This window comes from Neoarius graeffei, chromosome 24, assembly GCF_027579695.1.
Source record: "Neoarius graeffei isolate fNeoGra1 chromosome 24, fNeoGra1.pri, whole genome shotgun sequence".
Taxonomy (NCBI): Eukaryota; Metazoa; Chordata; class Actinopteri; order Siluriformes; family Ariidae; genus Neoarius; species Neoarius graeffei.
In genome coordinates this window covers 14,392,790-14,419,304 of record NC_083592.1, presented here as the reverse complement: position 1 = coordinate 14,419,304, position 26,515 = coordinate 14,392,790, and the positions used below count along the sequence as shown (strand labels likewise).

The 26,515-nt window shown below is 39.1% G+C and overlaps 1 protein-coding gene across 2 annotated transcripts in view; it reads right to left on the bottom strand.

Moving 5' to 3' along the window:
* Positions 1 to 26,515, bottom strand: part of rorb (RAR-related orphan receptor B) — an 82,496-nt gene that overhangs the window by 28,470 nt on the left and 27,511 nt on the right. The window contains exons 1-4 of one of the 2 annotated variants that reach the window (XM_060907611.1): positions 19,436 to 19,454; positions 13,964 to 14,049; positions 2,421 to 2,562; positions 249 to 638 (exon numbers count right to left, since the gene is read on the bottom strand). In XM_060907611.1, coding sequence (XP_060763594.1) covers positions 249 to 638; positions 2,421 to 2,562; positions 13,964 to 14,049; positions 19,436 to 19,454 — 637 coding nt within the window. Of the gene's footprint in view, positions 1 to 248; positions 639 to 2,420; positions 2,563 to 13,963; positions 14,050 to 19,435; positions 19,455 to 26,515 lie in introns of those variants that run through there. The other variant, XM_060907610.1, reaches the window with a different exon arrangement.

Below are 26,515 nucleotides of genomic sequence, written 5' to 3'. Positions count from 1 at the left end.
TTAGACTTTCATGCACATTCTTACATCTGATAACAACAATGTTTAAACAGAGCCTTTGAAAAGGTTTTCACTCAAATTTACCTTATTAACATAATACACACTCATGAGTCTCCATGAGCTCACTACATAAACCTATAGTACATCCATGATGTTTATTTGATTGGCTATCTCCAAGTGAACTGATTCATTCTGATCCAGCTCACTTGGCTGAAAATTTCCCAGACTATAAAAGTGAGGTTCTGTCATACCAAGCTCCCCCATGGACACTCCGGGTGCGAGCTGGCTGTCCTGGTACGAGTTGTAGGGGAAGAGGTCGGGCACAGGCGTCAGGTCGTAGACAGGCTCCTGTTTGATGGGCTTCATACCCGCCATGTCCAAACCGGACTGGTCAGGGCTCGGCTGGGTTGAGTCCATGCTGTAGTAGGCAGCGGGTGCGCCATTGGCATGCGTCTTGGCCATGTCGATGACATGTCCGTTGGTGTAGGCACCACCCAGGTCTTGCCCGAGAGTGCTCAGACTGGATGAGTAAACATCGCCCGTCTGCTGCTGCCGCTGTTCCTGCAGCCGCTGTTGGTGCTTCTGTACCTCGGCATACAGTGAGTCGCGCTGCTTCTTCGACATGCGGCCAAACTTTACCGCTGAAGAGAATGAAACAGAAGAGAAAGAGAGTAAGAATGTGTGAGAGAGGAAAAACAAAAGCTGTGCCCACCAGACACGTGAAAAAGTTAACATCATGAAAGTTGCCATTTAGATGATGGGTCACTAAAAGCTGGGCTTTTCCAATAAATCCAGAGCAAAGCAGTTTCCACTTGTCTAATCTTGGTCTTCAAACAGATCTGGGTGTGAGTGCAGTTCTTTAGGCAGGTGAGAAGGACAAAGGAATTGGACCAAAACAACAGGTCTGAGCATGAGGTAGTCTCAGTCAGTGAGAAAGTTATCTGATTCGACTGCAGGAAGTGAATCGATCATGATGTGTCGCCTACCTGGATGAAGAGAAGTTGCATAAAATGCAAGAAATTAAATTGGTGGCCAATTGTTGCTTTTTGTGCTTTGTGTCCCAGAAGAACACAAGACTGGCACTGTAGATTCCTGTAGATAGGCATATCATACACTCGCTGGCCGTGCTGTGAAAATTGTGCATGCAGACGCTCATCTGAGTTTCCAAATTTGTCATTGCTTAACTCTTGAATATTTTCTATCGTGAATGCTATCATTAAAAAGCTTATCATCTCCGCTTTCCAAATAAATTTATCTGGTTAAGATCTGTTCAGTACTTTGGGAGTAATGGCAGGTTAAAGTCAGTACAACAGAGTAAAAATTCTGCTCGTGGGACGTCAGGAAACTGACGGTGCTTTTTGAGTTACGGGAAAGAGCTCAGGCTCTCTCTCTTCTGATCGGTTTCCGACTGGATTACTTGTGAATATTAAATCAGATAACTTTTATAGGGATGTTCTCTCGCTTTCACTGTTTCTGATGAGGTATTCAGCAAAATTTTCCATCAGCTAGTTTTGATGTTATGATTCATGAGAGACTATGAAGTGAGTTTTCATAGCTTTACCGACTTATTTTTTCAAATCAAACTGATTCATGTAAATAAATCACTATTTTAGAATATAACTGGAGTTGTTTTGATGAAAAATATTGAGATCTTAGTGGTCGGGATGATATTTAAAGCTGTGAATATTATCATTTATATTCTTTCATATAAACACTAGTAGGTTCTACTTTTGAGAAATACAAAGGCCTACAGAGCACAAAGAGGGGATTAGAAATAATCATTTATGACTTTTTTATTAAGTGTACGGTTTTACCTAATTAGCATAATTTATACTAATTAAATACTGGTTTGCATAATTTGTTTTTACTAATTTTTCAAGCTCTGTATTCCGTATACAACCATCTATGTGTCTGCCAATTTCCATGTAAATATCTTGAACATAAAAAGTTAAGAAATAAAACCAAACACATTTGATCTCATTTGTTAATGAGGCCCATTTTGGACCATGTGATCCTCATACAGAATATTATGTCGGTTTCCTAAAAATTAAGTCGCTTTTTCAATCTTTGATTTGTAATATCTCAAGAACGGATAAAAGTTTTAATTCTGTAAAAAGTATGTTGTTCTGCATTCAATTCTGAATTCAGTGAGAGCCGTTTCAAGCAATTTGGATTAAATTTGAATTTTCACTTGATATGTCTACTGTAGATGACAACTGTAGGGTGCATTGGGCCAAATCTGTGTGAGCTGGGGGTTGGGGTGGGGTGGGTTAACCCAAGTATACGGAAAGAAGTGACGTGCACAATTTTTCCAAAGAGCTAATACTGTTTCAATTCTATAATAACTCTATAAATAATGCATCATTAACATTGCACATTATTAGTATTAGTAGCAATCGTGATAGAGGAAGTGACTGCCTCACCGTCACGTGACATGCCCAGAGCAAGACACTTCTGCAGGCGGCAGTGCTGACAGCGGTTACGGTTGGTTCTGTCAATCAGGCAGTTGCGTTGCCGAGGGCACGAATACGAGGCGTTGTTCTGTTGACTTCTCCTGAAAAAACCCTGCAGTGCAACACAACAGACCATAAGGATGTGTTTTCGAAACAATCTCACTACTCCTTTTTCACCTGAGTAAAGAAAAATGTTAAGCTGTGTTTAAGTGCATTCGAAATAAATGATGCCTCTTCTGGCTAAATCTGAAGGCAGTGTCATTGTCAGTTTGTCATTTTATTTCAGCTGAGAAGCCAGAGAGTTAAATAAATAAATAAATAAATAAGTGCACCATGAACAATTTTAAAGTGAATCTGTGATCTGAAACCTGACTAAAATAAATAAATAAAAATAAATAAGCTCTAAATCACCACAGAGTGCAACCAAACATGGTTAAAAATATGAACCAGGAATGCATTTTAATATCGGATCATTCATTAAATTTTCATCAGTGTCATGTTTCCTTATGAATATTTACTTGTGCAACACAAATACATGGTCATGATTCGACTAAGATGATGTTTAAAATACCACCTACTATAATCAACATGAAACGTAAATTTGCAGAAACTCATAATATGTATAACTCAGTGGCCACTTTATTAGGAATACCTGCTCATTCATGCAATCAGCCAATCATGTGGCAACAGCACAATGCATTAAATCATACAGATACAGCTCAAGAGTGGTTCGTCTGTGTGTCTCCACCCACTGTAGCCTCAGATTCCGGTTCCTGGCTTCCAGGAGTGGAACCTGATGTAGTCTTCTGCTGTTAACCTGAAAGTTCGACATGTTGTGTCCTGAGATGCTTTTCTGCTCACCACGGCTGCAAAGAATGATTATTTGACTTCTTGTCAACTCGAACCTGGCCATTCTCCTCTGACCTCTCTCATCAACAAGGTGTTTCCATCCACAGAACTGCCACCCACTGGAGGATTTTTTGTTTCGCACCATTCAGGGTACTGTTATGTGTGAAAGTCCCAGGAGATCAGCACTTCCGGAAATATTCCAAACACCATGTCACGGTCAAAGTCACTGACAGTCTTCCAGTCAGTTTATTTTCCCAGGACACCACGCCCTACCCTCCAGAACTTATGCCCTGCCCAAATTTATATGTGCCCTACTCATAAAAGTGACCGCGAGTTGGCCTAGTGGTTAGCGTGTCCGCCAATCAATTGGGACCATCGTAAAAATGGTACCTACTACCTTCTGGCAAGGCACACTGCAATACAGATGTGAATGGGGAAGTCAAACTCTTGTGGTTATCAGAGGACTAGTCCCCCACTCTAGCTGTATAGGCGAGAGGCCGAGGGCTATCGATCAAAATGGAGATCGGTGCCACACCCATACGCCTCAAAGAGCTGGTTAGTACTGGGATAGGAGACTGCCTGGGAAGACCAGATTCTGGCATGAGAAGGACTTTGACTTGACTTGACTTGACTCATAAAAGCACCCTTGACATACGTTCTGCCACAGAAATAAAGTGTGCCCTAACGAGTACTAATGAACGATGCCGAATTCTAGTGAAAGTAACGCATGTTGACCAGTCACACAGCATGGGTCATAATCATGGTCTGTCAACCATTTTGTCTTATTAGTGGAGCTCCTTGTTATTTTTAAAAAAGAAAGTGGGATTATTTGCCAATACATTTTGTAGAAACTATTAACCTGAGTTTCAGTTTTTCCTTCACAACTTTCCAAGATGCTATGCTGGCGGAAAAAATAAAACTCTCAAGACCCTGTGGTTTTGGCGGGATTCCCCAACACACATGTGTATCCAGGTCACTAACATGATTTGTTTTGAGTATTTTTGCTACTTTTTGTTTTCGTATTTATAAGTGTGGGACTAAAACACTTCTAGTATCTTGCGTTCTTACAATCACAACGATACAATAGAATAAAAGTCCGTAACCATTTTGGAATTGTTTGAAGAAAAGTTGCAACGAAATGGTGAGTTATCACTTTTCAATCTTTGACATTGCAATGCAAGAATTCTCCATGCCTGTGAATGAATTAAGCTTACTCAAGTTTAACTTTCAAGTCTTGTAGAGAAACTGGATTATTTAAGCTTATTTATTAATATTATTTTTTTTATTATTTTATTCAGGTTCATTTTGTGCCCTTGCAATTATTTTGCTCATACACTCACTCATCAGGAGCTCCGCTTTTAGGCACTGACTAAATATTCTATCCACATCACTGGATATGAGCAATCGTGTGCTCTGATTGGCTGCTCTACTACTACGCTATCAGCTCATATACTGTGAGTAGAGAAAAACAAAATGGCGGAGCGTGTTGCTGAACCAGCCGAGGACGAAATAAAAACTCTACTTGAAAACAAAACCCCCAAAAATACAAAAAAAGCGCAACAAAATATGGAACGAAAGTATTTGATAGTAAGAATGTATTTTTTTCCCCCAAGAAATATTATCATAGCATTTTTCACAAATTGCTACTGTCATTCGATGGCTTGTTTACATTCTAAGCGGAAATGATTTTTGTTGGACGTTTTGTATAAAGCTTTTATTTATCGAATTTGCAAAAAATAAAAATGCTCTGTTTCTCAAAATCCAGCAAATGTAGATAGAATAAAACAGTTATTCCACTCAATCTCGTCGTACATGGCTCATAGCTAACTCGGTGCTACGCGTCTTGACGGCTTTCAGCTCATGTACGACTCGATTTTGTGAAATAACTGTTATATATATTACAATAACGAGTCAGTGAAGTAAGGTAAATGCAAGCGTAAAAAGCCTACAAACACATGAAAGAGAAACGAGTTGGTTAAAGCTGCAACAGGCTCAGAGAACTGAGCATCTCTGTTTGCCAGAACGTAAGTAGATCTAGAAGTTGTAGGACTAAACAAATTCAATCACAAAGTGAGGACTGATAGATCAAGACCCTAAATATAGATCTATAGAAAATCTAGTCACTAACATTAATGTTATGTGTAAATATGTTAAACTACATTTAATCTGACATTACTATCCTGGACTAATATTAATTATTGATTAACGCTATTAGCATTACTATTATGATTATTACTGTTAACTAATATTAAACCTATGCAACCATTTAATTTTTAATTTTAAATAGACCTAACTGTTAGGTCTGCCTTTAATATTATAAAACAGCAATAAAGCCAAATGTTAGATCTTTACAGTTTGGTTGCTGTATGTCAACAGGCCTAACATTATGGCTTTATATTTGGTCCTTGGTGATGATTAAATAATATTGGCTGGCTTTTTTTTCGTGGTATATCAGATATATTCCATTCAGCTAGCGTGATATTGAACAAGTCGAAGACAAGTAGCTGAATGGAATATATCTGATAGACCATGAAAAAAAGCCAGCTAATATTATTATTATTATAATACATACGCACTCTCTTCATATCAGTATTCTCAAAGGCCAACGCTAGCTTACCTGCGGCTCGGTGCTGTTAGCGTGGCAGTCCCATTACCTTCCAGCTGGTGTAGTGTTAGCAAAGGCCAATGCTAACGTAGTCAAGCCAGATATTATTATTATTTTCCCTGTGTAATTTACTTAATTACTTTTAAAATCAATGTTGACAACTACAAACAACAGAGCGACCCGACAGCCAAAATTCTCTCAAAATCTTCCGCTTTTAACGAAGCAAACCTGGTGGTCATGTTTGTTCACAAACTGTCACAGTCACTTGCTAGTGCAGAAGTTTTACATCTCCAACGTGTCTCTTTTCCAGTTTTTCGATATCTGTTGGTATGTTTTTCTCGTGTAAATATGTGTGAAGAATATATAATGAAGTTTTGGTAGCCTTTTGGGTGTTCAGCACGTCTTCAGTTTCAGTATATTTATTTAGTACTTAATCCTAGCAGTAGCACTGGATTAGCCTCGTTTTCTCTCCTTCCTGGCAGACAAAGAAATGATTCTGCGCATGTGCAGCAGAAAAGTTTTGTCATTGGATCTTCGCATGAGCTCTGATGTGTGACGTCATGTTGTCTTGACAACGTGCAGTATTGTAACAATATTGCACACTCATTCTCCATTGGGTAGAGTGACGTAATACATGGAGGATAAGCGATATGATAACAATATTGCATGGCATCAATAAACCCACTAGAAGGGAATAGAACACATGTTTTTATTCCATGGAAAAAGTGTCCTGTATGTATAATAATCTCTATTATTATACATACAAGACACTTTTGTGATGGAATAAAAACATGTGTTCAATTCCCTTCTAGCAGGTTCCAATCATTTGCTTCGATAGCATGCAATATTGTTAGCATATCACTTATCCTACATGTATTATGTCACTCTACCCAATGGAGAATGAGTGTGCAATATTGTTATAATATTGCACGTTGCCAAGACAACATTACATCACATGTCGGAGCTGATGTGACTATCCAGTGAGAAAGGTTTTTTTGCTGCGCATGTACAGAACCATTTCTTTGTTCGCTGGGAAAGAGAAAGACGCGTTGAAATGCTACCAAAACGTCATTAGATACTCTTCGCGCATATTTACAAGAGAAAAACATCCCAACGGACATTGAAAAACTGGAAAAGAGCATGTGTATGTATAATAATAATTATAATAGAAAGAAAGAAAGAAAGAAAGAAAGAAAGAAAGAAAGAAAGCACAACTTTATTCATCACACACTTGTGAAATTTCCTCTCTACATTTAGCCATCTGAATAATATTGGTTGCCTTTTTTTCGTGGTCTATCACATGACTCGTCTTCGACTCATGCAGCATCACACTAGCTGAATGGAATATATCTGATATACCACGAAAGAAGGCAGCCAATATCACTGAAATATTTTTGTGCTAACATTAATTAAAACTAAGAATCCCAGTGCGTCATGTTATCGGTGATTTGTGCAAAATACAGGAATATGATCAAAGCTAAATTTATTAGACCAACACTGACAAGTCAGCACGAATCATCTTTTAAACTTTTCCTTTAAATCAGTTTAATGTATTGAAAAGTTTTGCACAAATCGACTGATTATTTGAATGCGGAAATGTTTTGCTGGACTTATCAAAGCTGTCTGTCTTTGATGTAGCGTCAGCATTTAGCATGGTGTATTTTTCTTTAATAATACTGTATTAACCAGAAATAATAATGCTAAATGTAATACAGTTATACTGGGCCTACGATAAACAGAGATGTTAACTGGCAGCAAGGTCTACATTCAGGATTAGTTAGTTTTTATATAAAATGGCCTGCACTGCTTTGCAAGATTTTATAAATAGTCAGCCTGTATAGGAAAAACAACTAGGGTTATTCCATTTATTCTCAGCAGGTCTGCAGCTGAATGCAGGGATTCTTTAGAGATTCATAAAATTGATAGTGACAGTCGAGAACAGTAGAGACATGACATTCCCGAATGTATGCACTATGTAAAACTGTTGCAGAGACAATCACTTCAAATGCCTTTGTTAGAATTATTAGTCAATTCGGATAATGTCACTTTATATGTATGTGTGTGTGTGTGTGTGTGTGTGTGTGTGTGTGTAGTTCTATACAGTATTAATAATCCTATAATACTATGATGAATCACTGTATTAAACTGGTTAACTAAAGTTTCAGATTTGCTTCCTTTATTTAACAAAAGTAATTGACCTTGCATAGTTGTCCAGTATAGCGAATTTTGCGTGATAGATTCTTTGTCTATAGTGATGTGCGAAAATTGCCCTAGATGCACCAAAAATTACCTGTGATAATCATTGGCACCTTGCCCTCTTGGAAAGTGAGCTGGAACACAGACTGGGATCACAATTTTCCTCATTCTGATGTTTGATATGAACCAGGGATGTGATTTGGGGCTGGTGAAATGATCTGAAAATTTTAGCCGGGGGTCTGGGGGCCGCAGGCCCCCAGCTGGTCCAGGGCAGCGCCCTGGTGGGGGGACAAGGGGGGCGAAGCCCCCCGAAGCTCCTGGGTTCTGGGGTTTTCTGACTTAAAAATTTTACTAAAATGGCAAGCAAACACACAAGAAAAAACTTGTCATGATTAACAAATTCAAGCCAATTTAATGGTCAACATGCAACTCTGAGCCCCTATAGTAAATTCAATGATTCTTAACTGACAAAAAGCCAAAACATGAAACCTAAAAATGTCATTCTAAATTAAATCATCTGTCTCATCTCATTATCTCTAGCCGCTTTGTCCTTCTACAGGATCGCAGGCAAGCTGGAGCCTATCCCAGCCGACTACGGGCGAAAGGCGGGGTACACCCTGGACAAGTCGCCAGGTCATCACAGGGCTGACACATAGACACAGACAACCATTCACACTCACACCTACGCTCAATTTAGAGTCACCAGTTAACCTAACCTGCATGTCTTTGGACTGTGGGGGAAACCGGAGCACCCGGAGGAAACCCACGCGGACACGGGGAGAACATGCAAACTCCACACAGAAAGGCCCTCGCCGGCCCCGGGGCTCGAACCCAGGACCTTCTTGTTGTGAGGCGACAGCACTAACCACTACACCACCGTGCCGCCCTTAAATCATCTGTATTAGAATAAATAGAAAACTGTATAAGGAAAAACAAAATTTATACTTTCAATTACTGTAGAAGTTGAACATACCTAATTGTGCCTTTTCAAACAAACATGATGCAACATAAGAATTCATCCACCATTATTTATTAAACTCTATTGCTCCTGGTAGTCTCCCGGTTTGCTTCTTATGTATGGCAACTTCTAATATTTGATTAAGTTACTGCACACCCCGTTTAGACAGGGTAACAGGAGTGACACAAAAAAATTAGTCATGCATAGACTACTTACCAAAACTGAAATTTTTAAGTAAATATTCTCAGATTCAGTTCATTCTGCCATCCATATAAAAGGTGAGAATATGTAGATCCTTGGCAACAAATAATTTCAATAATAGCTTTTGGGAGCATTTATTTTTGTTATGTGATTAATCACGGTAACAGAACTGACACAAACCTCTGGGACAGGTACAAAAATTAACAAAACATCAAAAAAATCTCTTTTCTTAATGGCATTTTCAATTTGTGACATTATATGTCCATTGTGGTTTCCACAGTCTTGTCGTTGAACATGAAAAAGTTTCAATTCCACCTTTGGCTAACATTAAGAATCATGTCTGAAAAAAAGTCTCTTTTCAGTGGGACAGCCATTTTTGCTCATTTTCGACCCTAAAATTTGCTACAAAATACACATTTATGAACCAAAGTAGTCAAATTTTGAAATGCAAGGTAGAACTGATAATGTTTTATTATATGAGACCATAAAAAGGTTTTAGAAATCTCAAAATGTAAACAAAACACGTCCGGACAAAAAAAAAAAAAAGTTTTCTGTGAAATTGACTCATATACAGAACTGTACAGTGTTCACTCACTTGAGGATTTTCATATGCAAGAATAAAAATCACTTTTTCACTAAACAATATTCACAAAAAAATGTGTTTGCAATTAATTGGGCTCCACTGTTTTTATCATTTCAACCGCGCATCAGACCCTCGGCCAATTGAAAATGTCTTTCATGCACTTTTCTCCATCATGAGAATTTTGAAAAGTTGGCAAGTATGTATTATTTGCACTAACATTTTAATATTGAATAAACAAATCAAAATTGTGTATAATTACCTTACATCCACGCTGTGGGAAAAGTTCTGAGCGAAAATTAAAACTAACTTCGAGTGAAAAAGGTGAAATAATCTGTGATGAAGTTGGCAGAGACTCTGAGGTAAAGTGAGAGGAGGCGGGAGGGGGGAGGGGTCAAGCATCACTGCCGCCTCACAGACTCACTTTCCCGGATTAAACTCCCACCGCTCCCCCTCGCTCTAGCTTTTGTTTTGTTTTCACTGAGTAACCATTTTGATTTGTAAACTAGAGCCGTGATTTAAACTTCTGTTTCTTCGGACGTAACTAAAACAAACTGAAATAAAAACTGCCCCTTCTTTTCTCCTCAGAAGGTTTAGCCTCCGATGCTAACGTTTTCACCACAGCTTTCATAGCGTGCGCATGCGCATCCAGGAAGCAAAAGATGGCGCGAGGCCCCGTTGCCACGGCAACCTTCGTCACCCCGCGAAAACTGTCGCACGTGCAGTGACACCATCACCACTCACAGGTTTATTATGGGGAAAGAAATGAGCTGGGTTGTTTTTTCTTCTTCCCCATGTTTATTTACTTTAAAAACACACACCAAACTGATGATCAGGTGCATCTTTACGCTCGATCACGGAGGCTGCCATCTTTCAACTCTTTGTTTGAAGCGAGCTTACGTACAGCTATCTAACAAGCGCGTTCATTGGTTGTTACAGAGCGATGGGCCAATCACGTACCTCGTTTCATCTCAATGACGGAATTACTGAAAGTCGGAACGAATAGGATATGAATGCGGATTTTTGAGCGAAAAATCGGAAAAATTTTTTTTTTCAAATTTTGAGGTGAAAAAAGCGGAATTCCGCGAATTCGCGGAAAAATCACATCCCTGTATGAACATTACCTGGACCTCTTGACCTGTGAAGCAGCTACATGATTGGCTGACTGGATAACTGTATAAATGAGCAGGTGTATCTGTGTCCCTATTCAAGGGTATATATATAAAACATCTTACATGGTTGCATGAAGATATGAAGTTGTTCTTTGAGTGGTGAACATATTTCATGAGTGAGTGAAGTGAACGAGTGAAAATATTTTCAACACGAGAAGATAAATTTCATATCTTCACGCTACTGTGTAATGTTCTTTATATGGACACATCCACACACAAAAAAAAGAATGTTAATTAAAAGAATTTTAATTTTGAACCGGTTCGCCATTTTGGCCATATGTGTCAAGTCAGCAGGAAAACACTGGGAGTGACGTCATCGGAGTGAAATATCGAGTTTTATTCTATTCACATTCACTGGATATGAGCAATTGCATGCTCTGATTGGCTACTCTACCACTAGGCTAGCAGCTCATATACAGTAGTGCTTGAAAGTTTGTGAACCCTTTAGAGTTTTCTATCTTTCTGCATAAATATGACCTAAAACATCATCAGATTTTCACACAAGTCCTAAAAGTAGATAAAGAGAACCCAGTTAAACAAATGAAACAAAAATATTATACTTGGTCATTTATTTATTGAGGAAAACGATCCAATATTACATATCTGTGAGTGGCAAAAGTATGTGAACCTTTGCTTTCAGTATCTGGTGTGACCCCCTTGTGCAGCAATGACTGCAACTAAACATTTCGGGTAACTGCTGATCAGTCCTGCACACCGGCTTGGAGGAATTTTAGCCCATTCCTCCGTACAGAACAGCTTCAACTCTGGGATGTTGGTAGGTTTCCTCACATGAACTGCTCGCTTCAGGTCCTTCCACAACATTTCCATTGGATTAAGGTCAGGACTTTGACTTGGCTATTCCAAAACATTAACTTTATTCTTCTTTAACCATTCTTTGGTAGAACGACTTGTGTGCTTAGGGTCATTGTCTTGCTGCATGACTCACCTTCTCTTGAGATTCAGTTCATGGAAAGATGTCCTGACATTTTCCTTTAGAATTCGCTGGTATAATTCAGAATTCATTGTTCCATCAATGATGGGAAGCCATCCTGGCCCAGATGCAATAAAACAGGCCCAAACCATGACACTACCACCACCATGTTTCACAGATGGGATAAGGCTCTTATGCTGGAATGCAGTGTTTTCCTTTCTCCAAACATAATGCTTCTCATTTAAACCAAAAAATTCTATTTTGGTCTCATCCATCCACAAAACATTTTTCCAATAGACTTCTGGCTTGTCCACATGATCTTTAGCAAACTGCAGATGAGCAGCAATGTTCTTTTTGGAGAGCAGTGGCTTTCTCCTTGCAACCCTGCCATGCACACCATTGTTGTTCAGTGTTCTCCTGATGGTGGACTCATGAACATTAACATTAGCCAATGTGAGAGAGGCCTTCAGTTGCTTAGAAGTTACCCTGGGGTCCTTTGTCACCTCGCCGACTATTACACGCCTTGCTCTTGGAGTAATCTTTGTTGGTAGACCACTCCTGAGGAGGGTAACAATGGTCTTGAATTTCCTCCATTTGTACACAATCTGTTTGACTGTGGATTGGTAGAGTCCAAACTCTTTAGAGATGGTTTTGTAACTTTTTCCAGCCTGATGAGCGTCAACAACACTTTTTCTGAGGTCCTCAGAAATCTCCTTTGTTCATGCCATGATACACTTCCACAAACGTGTTGTGAAGGTCAGACTTTGATAGATCCCTGTTCTTTAAATAAAACAGGGTGCCCACTCACCCCTGATTGTCATCCCATTTATCAAAAACACCTGACTCTAATTTCACCTTCAAATTAACTGCTAATCCTAGAGGTTCACATACTTTTGCCACTCACTTGTATGTAATATTGGATAATTTTCCTCAATAAATAAATGACCAAGTATAATATTTTTGTCTCATTTGTTTAACTGGGTTCTCTTTATCATATTTTAGGACTTGTGTGAAAATCTGATGATGTTTTCAGTCATATTTATGCAGAAATATAGAAAATTCTAAAGGGTTCACAAACTTTCAAGCGCCACTGTACTGTGAGTAGAGAAAAACAAAATGGCGGAGTATGTTACTGAACCAACTGAGGATTAAATAAAAACTCTACTCCAAAATAAAACCCCAAAAAATACAAAAAAGGAACAAAATATGGAATAAAAGTATTTGGTGGTAAGAATGTATCTTTTTTTATTTTTCAATAATTATTATTATCACATTTTTCACAAATTGCTCCTATCATTTCGCAGGTTTGTTTACATTCTAGCGGAAGTGATTTTGTCGAATGTTTCATATAAAGTTTTTATTTATCGAATTTGCAAAAAATAAAAATAAAAAAATGCTCTGTTTCTCAAAATCCAGTGAATGTGGATAGAATAAAACAGTTATTTCACTCAATCTCGTCGTACATGGCTCATAGCCGACTTGGTGCTACGCATCTCCTCGGCTGTCAGCTCATGTACAACTCAATTTCGTGCAATTACTTTTAAACGTCACTCAGATCTGCGCTGTAATTCATATGAAAAATGCGAGTTTTTCAAAACGAGAAGATAAACTGCATATCTTCAAGCCAAAGTGTGATTTTCTTTTTATTATATTGACATATTCACAAACAAAAAAGTACCCAAGTTTATCAAAACAATTAATTGATTTCCTCATGAGAGACGTATAAAGATTTATGTCACGGTTTTTGTTCTCCATGTCCCGGATGGAGCTCGTAGGGAAAAAATGAGTGGTGTATTTCCCAGTAAAACACTTTGTTTATACATATACATATACATATATACACAAACACACATCACACAAAATACTCAACAAGCAGAATAATCATGTCAAATGACAATTATTTCAAGTCTACTACAAACACATGTCTAGAACTCATCTGCTCTAAACTAAATACAGATTTGCAACCCTTGATTATCAGATCAGGGAAAACCAGCTGCAACAGAAAAATGACGCTTTCTCACCTTACAACCTTCACATGTGATGACCCCATAATGGATCCCTGAGGACTTGTCTCCGCAGATTTTGCATGGGATAACTTCAATTTGGGCTGCCAAGAGAAAGAAAGAGAAATGAGGCGGTGAAAGAGCGTGTTACGCAATCGCTCATGGTTAGATAAAGGCTGACATCATGAAGGGCCACTTCACACCCGACACACTGTTTCTCTAATAATTTTGACACGGGTGTCCCTTTTCACAAAAGCTGACGACATCAAAGCCTGCTGTGAGGAGAGGGAAGAGTGAAAAGGTGCCTTGCATTTGCTCCACGTGTACGCCGACCTCTCCAGCATATGGCAGGAACAGACTGTGCCAGGGAAAAAAACATGAAGGAAATACAAAGATCACCTCTTTGTTTGGTGCCGCTGTTGGCTGTCTTTGTTGAAAAAAACTGAACAGAGTGAAACCTCTTTACTTGTTCTGTAATGGAGTACAGTGGCTGATAGAACTCATTTAAAAATGAGAGGAAAAACACTACAGTGCCTTTTGTTTATTTTTATTTTTTTACATTTATAACACATATCAGATAGATTGTGGAAAAAATATTTGCATTGCCTTCCTAAAATTAATTACTACAATTAAACATGCACTCTTCTTCTTGGTAGAACTGCTTTAATTCAACCACATTGGAAGGTTTTCAATTACGAACTGCCCATTTAAAGTCCTGCCACAGTGTCTCGGTAGGGTTCGGATTTGGATTTTGGATTGTTATCTTGCCGCATAACCCAATTGTGCTTTAGCTTCAGACCACAGACTGATGATTTTCTAGTAGAGAGCAGAATTCATGGTTCCATCAGTTATGGCAAGTTGTCCAGGCCCTGAAGCAGCAAAGCATCCCCACAGCATCACACTACCACCACCATGTTTCACTGTTGGTATGATGTTCTTATTGTGGAATGCTGTGTTGGTGTTTTGCCAGATGTAACCTTTAAAGAGACCATCAAGGATAGTGTAGTTCACTCCGGCCCCGTCTAGTCCAGAAGGAACGACCTAAAGTGGGCCACCTCGCACAATAAATGTTGCAAGCTATATACACTATATACAAGCTATATACAGTGACATGCAAAAGTTTGGGCACCCTTACTGAAAATGTCTGTTACTGTGAATAATTAAGTGAGCAGAAGATGAACTGATCACCAAAAGGCATAAAGGTAAAGACGACACATTTCTTTTCAGCGTTTTCTGTATTATTTTTGTTTGTACAATTGGAGAGTGAAAAAAGAAAAGGAACACCATGCGAAAGTTTGGGCACCCCAATACATTTGAGTTCTCAGGTAACTTTTACCAAGGTTCCAGACCTTAATTAGCTTATTGAACTGTGGCTTGTTCAAATTCTTCATTAGGAAAGGTCAGATGATGCAGATTTCAAAGCTGTATAAATTCTCTAACTCCTCAAACTTGTCCCTAAAGTCAACAGCCATGGGCTCCTCTAAGCAACTCCCTTGCATTCTGAATAATAAAATAATTGATGCTCACAAAGCAGGAGAAGGCTACAAGAACGTAGCAAAGTGTTTTCAGGTAGCTGTTTCCTCAGATTGTAATGTTATCAAGAAATGGCAGTTAACAGAAACAGTGGAGATCAAGGTGAGGTCTGGAAGGTGTAGAAAACCTTCTGAAAGAACTGCTCGTTGGATTGCTAGAAAGGCAAATAAAAACCCCTGTTTGACTGCAAAAGACCTTCAGAAAGATTCAGCAGACCCTGGAGTGGTGGTGCACTGTTCTACTATGCAGCGACACCTGAACAAATATGACCTTCATGGAAGAGTCACCCGAAGAAAACTGTTCCTGTGTCCTAGCCACAAAATTCAGCATCTGAAGTTTGCAAATGAACATCTACATAAGCCTGATGCATTTTGGAAACAAGTCCTGTGGACTGATGAAATCAAAATAGAACTTTTTGGCCACAATGAGCAAAGGTATGTTTGGAGAAAAAAGGGTGCCAAATTCCAGGAAAAGAACATCTCTTCAGCTCTGAAGCATGGGTGTGGATCAATCATGCTTTGGGGTTGTGTTGCAGCCAGTGGCACAGGGCATATTTCATTGGTCGAGGGAAGCATGGATTCGAATAAATACCAGCAAATTCTGGAAGCAAACATCACACCATCTGTAAAAAAGTTGAAGTTAAAAAGAGGATGGGTCCTACAATAAGACGATGATCCAAAACACACCTCAAAATCTCATCTCATTATCTCTAGCCGCTTTATCCTGTTCTACAGGGTCGCAAGCAAGCTGGAGCCTATCCCAGCTGACTACGGGCGAAAGGCGGGGTACACCCTGGACAAGTCGCCAGGTCATCACAGGGCTGACACATAGACACAGACAACCATTCACACTCACGGTCAATTTAGAGTCACCAGTTAACCTAAACTGCATGTCTTTGGACTGTGGGGGAAACTGGAGCACCCGGAGGAAACCCACGCGGACACGGGGAGAACATGCAAACTCCGCACAGAAAGGCCCTCGCCGGCCACGGGGCTCGAACCCGGACCTTCTTGCTGTGAGGCGACAGCACTAACCACTACACCACCGTGCCGCCCACCTCAAAATCTACAATGGAATACCTCAAAAAGCACAAGCTGAAAGTTTTGCCATGGCCCTCACAGTCCCCTGACCTAAACATCATTGAAAATCTGTGGCTAGATCTCAAAAGAGCAGTGCATGCAAGACAGCCCAAAAAACTTGTAGAACTGGAAGCCTTTTGCAAGGACGAATGTGTGAAAATCCCCCAGGTAAGAACTGAAAGATTATTAGCTGGCTACAGAAAGTGTTTACAAGCTGTGATACTTGCCAAAGGGGGTGTTACTAGGTACTAACCATGCAGGGTGCCCAAACTTTTGCTTTGGGCCCTTTTCCTTTTTTGTCATTTTGAAAATGTAAAAGATGAAAATTAAAAATTGTTTTTGCTTAAAATATAAAGGGAATGAGTCATCTTTAACTTTATGCCTTTTGGAGATCATTTCATCTTCAACTTGCTTAACTGTTCACAGTAACAGCAATTTTGACCAGGGGTGCCCAAACTTTTGCTGTATAGAAGCTATACACACCCTAGGAATACCGACCTATTTGGCAGGAAGAATCCAAAACGGCAAGGAATTGACCGAGAAGAAATGATTTTTGTTGAACTGCTCATTAAGGATTAATTAGTCCATAAATTCATTAATAATTGTAATGAAGTAAATCCGGGTAGAAGTTATATGCACCCTAGGTACCCCTACCTTCATGCCAGAAAGAATCAAAATTGAGGGAGAGGAAGTGATTTGTGTGGAAACTGCTTGTTAGGGCTTAATTACTCCATACCTTCATTATTAATTGCAATTATGCAAATCTGGGTAGAAGCTACATGCACCCCAAACAAACCCACCTTCCTGCCCAAAAAAAAAAATCAGTGAAGAATTGAGAGAGAAGAAGCGATTTTCATGAAATGTAGACGATGCTGGATGGAAGATGAACGACAGACAACACATGATGGCATAAACTCATCGCCTGTCGGCCGGATGAACTAATAAATGAAAAGATTGTTTAAAAACGGTATTTTATGCTTACTCAGGTTGCCTTTATCTTATATTAAATTTTGCTTGAAGATCTAAAATCATTAACTGCCGTTCAGATTTTTCAAGTTTAGGTCATAAAAATAATTTTCCCTGACACCCAATTTTTTTTGTTTCGTGGACCGAAAGCTACTGAATTCGACTCACAGACTTCCAATTTTATTAGTTTTTTTCTAATAGAACAATTAATGAATTTAGGGCCACATGGCCCTAAATTGTCTGCTATTTTTTTCCTGCTTCACCATGACCCAATTCAAGATACTACGTCATGCATCACATGGTGGGCTTTCCCTGTTCGTGCAAGGCATTGTGGGATACAAATTTGAAACAGGAGAGAAAAATGGAGGACGTGAGTGTGCGAATGAAACATGAAAGACCGACTACAGCAATGGAAAGCGAAAAGAAAAAATGTTATGTTGCAAAGGAAAGGAAACGCAGGACTAAACTAATAAATATCGGCGGTCAGCGAGCAACTCGGTGTGATCAGCTGTTCGTTTAGTGACAGAATGATGGAACTGTCAGTGTACGGTCAAAGGTAAACCTGCGCATGCTCACACGGATTTCCCTTCCTCTGTCTGCTTGACTGCGCGAAGCGAGTGATTTCATGCACATTATTTGCTCAGGAATTCCATCAAATTAAATAACTTCCCAGCCACAGAATGGCCTGGGTGTTTTTATTTTTTAGATATTACATAAATAAACATATCACAATGACCAAATTTCAGAGGGAACTAAATTTCACCGATTTTATAAAATTGAAAGGCCGTTTAGCTTTGACAAATATGCAAATGTTGAAGAAATCAAGAAGGAGGTAAATAATTGTTGAGAGCACTGTGTGTTCATTCAAGCATGAAAATGGAGTCCACCAAATGCAAAAACACCTGCACAGCTGTCAATCATTTCATATTCACATGCTGATCGGCACATCTGCTGCTTTCATTGGGGAATAATAATAGTATGTTTTTAGGGAGGGTCTCAATGGATAAACTCTGGGTTACTGATCAGAGGGTTGGGGGTTGGGCAAGGCTCTTAACCCCTTAACCTTATTAGCTCAACCTATCCATATTGACCTCATATAAAAGTGGGAAGAAGAAGAAGAATAGTATGGTGTTAAAACATGGAGCTCTATTGCACATATGTAATGGTTAACAGTTCTGCAGAATTAATATATGATATTACTACATGAATATTTGTAATTAATCATTTAAAGCAAAAATGCACTACGGATGATTTATGAAGGAACCCGTTTTATAGTAAAGCATAACATTTTGATTCATATCAGAAGGAGAAATATTGAAAACTACTGTTCCAATTCAGGTTACAGGACAAGCTCTCGCAATGACAAAGAGATACACAATCCAGATGTTCGTTCCTTATCTGAGACAGAAAAATGGGAATTAAAATGAGGGAAGAAGACCAGACCAAGACAGAAGAAGAAGATGAGCGAGACGAAAAAGAGCGAGAGAGAAACACAGAGAAAGAGAGAGAGAGAGAGATGCATGCTGAGGCTGCACGCTCACTATAAAGAGATTAGCAACCCACTCTAATCCTAAATCATTTTTACACACGTTCTTCTACACAGGCTTATCTGATGCAGCAGCTCTCAATTAATTTCTCTGCATATTTCTCTGCATCACAGAGGCTAAAAAAAAATAGCTACAAAACGTTCCACATACTGAATTACTTTCATTCGGTTCTGCTGAACCATGAGTAACCCTCACGTTCAAGCGTTCCTCTTTCAGATCACATTCAATTTAACTAGTTCGTTTAAAAGGGAAGGAACAACAGAACGAGAAGTTACCTACAGTGGAGAAATGTCGAGAACTTTCAGAGTAGAATCGTTTTAAAAAAAAGTTCCTGGACGCAAATTAGACAAAGTCACTTCACTTACCGACAACATCTGATTTCATTTTCTCCTGAAAGCACAGCAGACACGCACACTCACGCGTGTGCATGTACGTGCGTGTGTGTCAGCGCGTGTATGTGTCCGATAATCTGTGTTATGCTTATAGAGTAGCTGGTGCGTGTGTGCGCGCGTATGTGTGATGTGTAAAAGCACATAATATCTTTATGAACATTTCTTTTGCAATGCACATAACCTATCTGTATAAGTATTCCCTATAGGTTTATATAAATATATGTGTATTAAATGTGTGTACACTGAGTAATCTAATGAGATTAACACACACACACACACACACACACACACACACACACACACACAAGTCTTCAACAACATGTGTGGCAACTTAGGAAAACCCTTCTCATGGTAAAATATGCAAACTGAAACACTTTCTTGAATGGAAACGTGTTTGTCTTTTGCAAAAAGTAAAGTTTTGGCATTTTATACAACACTGTTGTAGAATTCTCTCATCTGAAGACATTGATTAGTTTTCTATAACAGCAACTTTGACAGCTTGTCAGGTCCCACTGTAATTCTAAGGTTAGGGTTAATTAGTAATATGATAATACGCTATCGTTTCTATAGTAACAGCTCATTCACAGGGACTTGAATGGTGGACGATGCACGTAATCTAAGGCTAATAATAAACAGAGTAAAAGAAACACAATCATTGATATGGTGAAGTTTTCTAGAAGAAGATATAAATTAATATGGAAGGAGTCTCCAGTATCAGTACTTTGTATCACTCAGAGAGACAAAACTGAGAGGCTAGTATCTGATTACCTCCACCAACTTTGTTGGAGACCAAGGAACAATAGAGGCTTTGCATCATCACGTGACCCCATAGTAACAGTAACTACGCTGCCATGACAGGGGTCACGCTCGTAGTGCTTCATTCAGACAAGTTATTATGGTAAGGTTTTGCTGCATTTTTGGATGTGCAATTTGTTTTGAATGAAACAAAGACATCAGATTTTTTAATTTATCAAAAATAATTCATCATCGGGGGAAAAAGTAGAGAAATTTATTCACGTAGAAGGGAAAAATGGGGAAAAACATTCAGTGGGACTCGGTGTCGAACGGAGAGGTCAAAAACCCTATGGTATGCTCACTTCATTTCCAGGAAGGTAAGAATAAAAAAAAAAAAATATATATATATATATATATATATATATATATATATATATATATTTCACAACTGCAGCGCAGTGCTCATTCTTATCCAGTGAAGTGAACATGAGCAACACAGCGGCTCTCACCAAGACTTAAAAAGTGCATTTACATTCAGGGATCCTTCGGAGTGTGTTGTGCGCGCACTTGGGACCCACTCATTATGGGAAACATCTGATGATGATTTGAGTGCAGTCAGCACATGCATATAAGGACACAGAGGCTTTGGGAAGTATTATCATCATCACTGTCACATTTGTTTCTAGCCAAGTTTATGACTGCTTTCAGTTTCGTTTGTGTTTTGTTTTTGTAAATATCACACCTGCTAATAAACACTCTCCTGCACTTAGACCCGCCTACCACTGCATACCTGACAGAGGACTTAAAGTTTCTGTGAAAACAGCGTCCTTATCTGCACTCAAATCAGCATCAGATGTTTCCCCTAATGACTGGGTCCCAAGTGCGCACACAACACACTCCGAAGGATCCCCAAATGTAAATGCACTTTTTAAGTCTCGGTGCAGGTGAGGCTCTGCAGAGCTGCTGTGTTGCTCATGCTCACTTCAATGTAAAAGAATGAGCACCGTGCTGCAGTTGTGAAATATATATAATTTTATTCTGGGCAGCATGGTGGTGTAGTGGTTAGCACTGTCGCCTCACAGCAAGTAGGTCCAGGTTCGAGCCCCGTGGCCAGCGAGGGCCTTTCTGTGCGGAGTTTGCATGTTCTCCCCGTATCCGCGTGGGTTTCCTCCGGTTTCCCCCACAGTCCAAAGACATGCAGGTTAGATTAACTGGTGACTCTAAATTGACCGTAGGTGTGAATGTGAGTGTGAATGGTTGTCTGTGTCTATGTGTCAGCCCTGTGATGACCTGGCGACTTGTCCAGGGTGTACCCCGCCTTTCACCCGTAGTCAGCTGGGATAGGCTCCAGCTTGCCTGCGACCCTGTAGAACAGGATAAAGCGGCTAGAGATAATGAGATGAGATAATTTTATTCTTACCTTTGTGGAAATTAAATGAGCATACCATAGGTTTTTTGACCTCTCCATTCAACACCGAGTCCCACTGAATGTCCCCCCCCCCATTTTTCCCTTCTACATTTAGAAATCTCTCTAGCTTTTTTCCCCCGATGATGAATTACTTTTGGTAAATTAAAAAAATCTGGTGTCTTTGTTTCATTCAAAATGATTTGCATCTCCAAAAATGCAGGAAAACCTTCCCATACTGATCAATAACAACTAACTTGTTTTAATGAAACACTACAAGTGTGCCCCCTGTCATGGCGCCCTAGTTACTGTTGCTATGGGGTTATGTGATGGTGCAAAGACTCTATTGGCTTCCAGTGGGCCAAGGAACAATTGATTAGATTTTGATGCAAATCTGAATGTATGGCTTGGTGGAACTATACACTCTACCAAGTGCCGTTCGAGTTACTAACGATTCGATTAGGCAAGTAGTTATTCAGAACATAATTAAAGCTGGACAATCACCAAAACCAATTATCTTGGTAAGAATACAACAGTCGTGTCACACTGATAACTCAAACCTTCGTCACCAAAGTTTACAGCTTCTTTGTGCAAACAAGAAGTGCACAATGCTCATTATTGCCCTAAAACTTTGAACTACCTGAGGTCAGTCACTAGAGCGGCAGCTACAATGATTGACAGTCCATAATTATCGACACCTTTTCAGACTTACCAATAAAAAACAATTTTACAAAGGTGAGTTTCAGTTACAACAGTTATTATTGGTTAATTAATCAACCGGAAGATCATGCCCTCGCCCTTTGATCTTGTTGTCTGATGCAGCTTGTTACCTGAGATGGAATTTTTTTTAGCACGATCAGCAATTTGAGGAAAACCCGGACATTATCATTGCAGGTAAGCATGGTGGAAAGATCATGGACATGTTTTTACTTATCAAATTCACTAATATTTCATGATATCCTTGTCAAAACCTACTTTGTTTCTTACTCTTTCATTTGACAGTCGACATTTTGTATCTAAACGTGCGTTTGAGAAGTCACGTGAGGTGTCGATAATAGTGATCACTTTCACCGGTGTCCACCATTATCAACACCCTGTGGAATTAAGTAACATTTACAACTGTTGTGGATCGATCTTTGTGTAATATTGTTGAAGTAGATGAAATATTTTAAAGAAATAAAAGTGCTGTGATTTATAATAATTTTTTTCTGATTCATAACAGAATGGAATGTTTATAGAGTATTTGGAATCCTATTGAAATAAATAGAATTAGACCAGAATTAAATTCCTAGCATATAAAAAATTACATGCTTGAAATATTCAGATTTTTCTATTCCATTCAGAATTTTTTTTTGCAGTTTGCTGTAAATATCTACCACATATTACAATATCACTAGACATTTTATATTTTGGTTTGAGGAATGACATGCGACCTTTGACCTGGATTTTCATGTGGTTACAGTATTGGTAAACTACAAAACTAGAAATTAATACAAACAACGACGAATAATTAACAAAATGTCTCATCTCATCTCATTATCTCTAGCCGCTTTATCCTTCTACAGGGTCGCAGGCAAGCTGGAGCCTATCCCAGCTGACTACGGGCGAAAGGCGGGGTACACCCTGGACAAGTCGCCAGGTCATCACAGGGCTGACACATAGACACAGACAACCATTCACACTCACATTCACACCTACGGTCAATTTAGAGTCACCAGTTAACCTAACCTGCATGTCTTTGGACTGTGGGGGAAACCGGAGCACCCGGAGGAAACCCACGTGGACACGGGGAGAACATGCAAACTCCACACAGAAAGGCCCTCGCCGGCCCCGGGGCTCGAACCCAGGACCTTCTTGCTGTGAGGCGACAGCGCTAACCACTACACCACCGTGCCGCCCCATTAACAAAATGTAATCTACGAAAATACTTAGAAAGTGGGTAGAAAGTGGAACAAAAAGATTTTCTGACACAGACTCAACATTATCAGTTCATTTGTTTACAAACATTAGAATTACTTCCTCATTTATGTAAACACCAATATCGATATATTTATATAAAATATATTTTGTACTAAATATAAGTCTGTGTAAAACAAATTCTAAAGAAAAACTATGCTTTATTCACTTAATACCACATACCAATTATTTTTATAAATAATCATCTGGATGTCGATAATTGTGGAATGGTGTCGATAACTGTGGACAAAGGTGTCGATAATTGTGGAATGGTGTCACGTGATCTGATATGCTAAGTAATCGGGAATCAACTCGGGTTTTTTTTCCAGTGGAAGTCTGAGTAATTATTCATGCACAATTTATGTATTGAAAGTCTTTTCTACTTTTGCAACGTCCAGTAGATCGTTACGGTGTTGATAATTATAGCCGCCACTCTATTAGTCCTGCAGTCAAAACAAAAACAAACAGAACAGCAATTAAACCAAGTGTCCAATCAAACACTTGTTCGGGTTGCCACAGCAACTGCAATGCTGTGAAACCATTTAAGTTATTCGATAACATATCCATAGCCGTTGGTATAACCTTTTTTTCTGCTATTACTGTTTTCCACAATCCAAGCAACAGTAAAATTAGCATGCAGTTGAATACAAGGCTACAACAGAATAAAGAGTATGTTAGTACTGAGGATCCAGTCAGACACTGTGTCACTGGCTGGCAGGGCTGTAGTCAAGACTGCATTTGTCACATCCATGACAAGGCCAAGACTACCCCTTTTTCACCAAGGCAGTTTGAGGGCTGGTTCGGAGCCGGGGCCTAATCTCGTTTCGACAGACAAAGAACCGGCTCTCAGCCAGAAAATCTGGTTAGAGAGTGGACCAACACTTTGCTGGTCGAGAACCAAGAAGTGCTTGTGTCAGGGGCTGGGGGTGGGATTATTGTGATCAACAAGACCAACTAAAACATTGTAACCTCCATTTAATTAAAAAACAAAACAAAACTAGTGTAGTGTTTACTCTGCTTAATCCAGTAGTCCTCCACTGTTCTTATTGTACTTGGTGCTAGTGTTGCTGGGAATGCGGAGACATATACAGAGGATGTTACACGACTGCGGAAAAATATGAAGTTTATCTTCAAGTGGTGAATATATTCACAAGTGAGTGAGGCGAACAAGTGAAAATATTTTCAACATATCTTCGCGCCACTGTGTAATGTTCTTTAAATTATATAGACACACCCACACACACACAAATGCAAATTAATTAGAAGAATTTTGATTTTGAACCGGTTTGCAATTTTCACAACACGCGTCTATTCAGCGGGAAGACACTAGGGGTGACGTCACTGGAGTGACATAGAATTATTATACATACAGGACACTTTTTCGATGGAATAAAAAATGTGTTCTTTTCCCTTCTAGTGGGTTTTATTCATTTGATTCGATTGCATGAAATATTGTTAGCATATCGCTCATCCTACGTGTATTATTTCACTCTACCCAATGGAGAATGCACGTTGAATATGGTTTACGATATTGCATGGTTGTCAAGACAACATGACATCACATGTCGGAGATGTAAAACTTCCGTAGAACTCAGATTGTTCGATTTCAAGAAGTACTATCAGAATCTGAGCCCATTATTTCTGGTGTGCCTCAGGGCTCAATACTCGGTCTTCTCCTTTTTGTTATCCGGATCAATAATTTACCAGCTGTCATTAGGCAATGCAGTATACTTATGTATGCAGATGATACTGTTTTGTTTTGTTCTGGTTCAACTGCATCTAAAATTGAAGGAAAGCTTAATGCTGACCTAGAGTTGGTTGGATCTTGGCTTGATGAAAATAGCTTGTTTCTAAATGTCACAAAAACCGAGTCCATGCTATTTGGAACTCATGTTAAGCTTTCACAGGTTTCTGATTTTAATATACTATTCAGTGGTCACCCTATTAAATGTGCATTTGAATTCAAATATTTGGGAATTATTTTTGATGAATGCCTTTCATGGAATTCCCATGTCCAGTATATATTATCTAAGGCTGGTAAAAGGCTGGGTATGCTAGGGCGCATAAGGAATAATTTAACGTTACATTGTGTGAATATTATGTATACATCTTTCATTTGCCCTGTTCTTGAATACTGTGATAATGTATGGGGGTGCTGTGGTATCGGAAATTCTACATGTCTAGAAAGATTTCAGCGATGTGCTGCAAGGATAGTTACTAGAATAGGCGAGAGTGATAGGGCTTTAGATGCAGTTCATTGGTCCACCCTACAAAGTAGGCGTGACGACCATGTGTTCAAACTTGTTAAGAAATGTATTAATGGGAGTTGCCTGCAATTTTTTAGAAATTATTTTACTTTTAATAATGCCATACACAACAGGTTCACTAGACAAAGCAATATGTTACATTTACCAAGGGTAAGAACCGAGCTGGCTAAGAAATCATTTTATTATCATGGATGTATAATTTTTAATAGGTTACAATTGTAGTTGATGATTACTAGACCTTTCCCGGATTCGCTTGGATGCTCGCGGAGCGGTGGTCACGGGTCGAGGTCGGCTTTGATGGATGGTTGGTTCGGTCTTGGCTTTTGGCCTTTGTTTCGTGGCGTCCGGGCAAATTCGGGAGGGGTCTATTCCAATATAATTATATTTTTATACATTTAATAATCCTTTTATATTTTAGCCTTTTTGTATTTATTGTTAGATTGAATATTGAATATATATTGTAAATAATGTAGTCAAATTTTATTATAATTGGTCTTTTTTTTGTTTTTTGTTTGTTGTAAGATGTATATGTGTGTATAACAGGGCTCCTTTTGATAGCAAACGCATTTTGCCACTGACTGGACTACCCTGCTGTTGTTTAAATAAAGGTTCCAACCAATGTAAAACTTCCGTGCTAGAGAGCGACTAGGACAATTTGTAAACAAACATGGCTGCTAGGTTTGCTTCGTT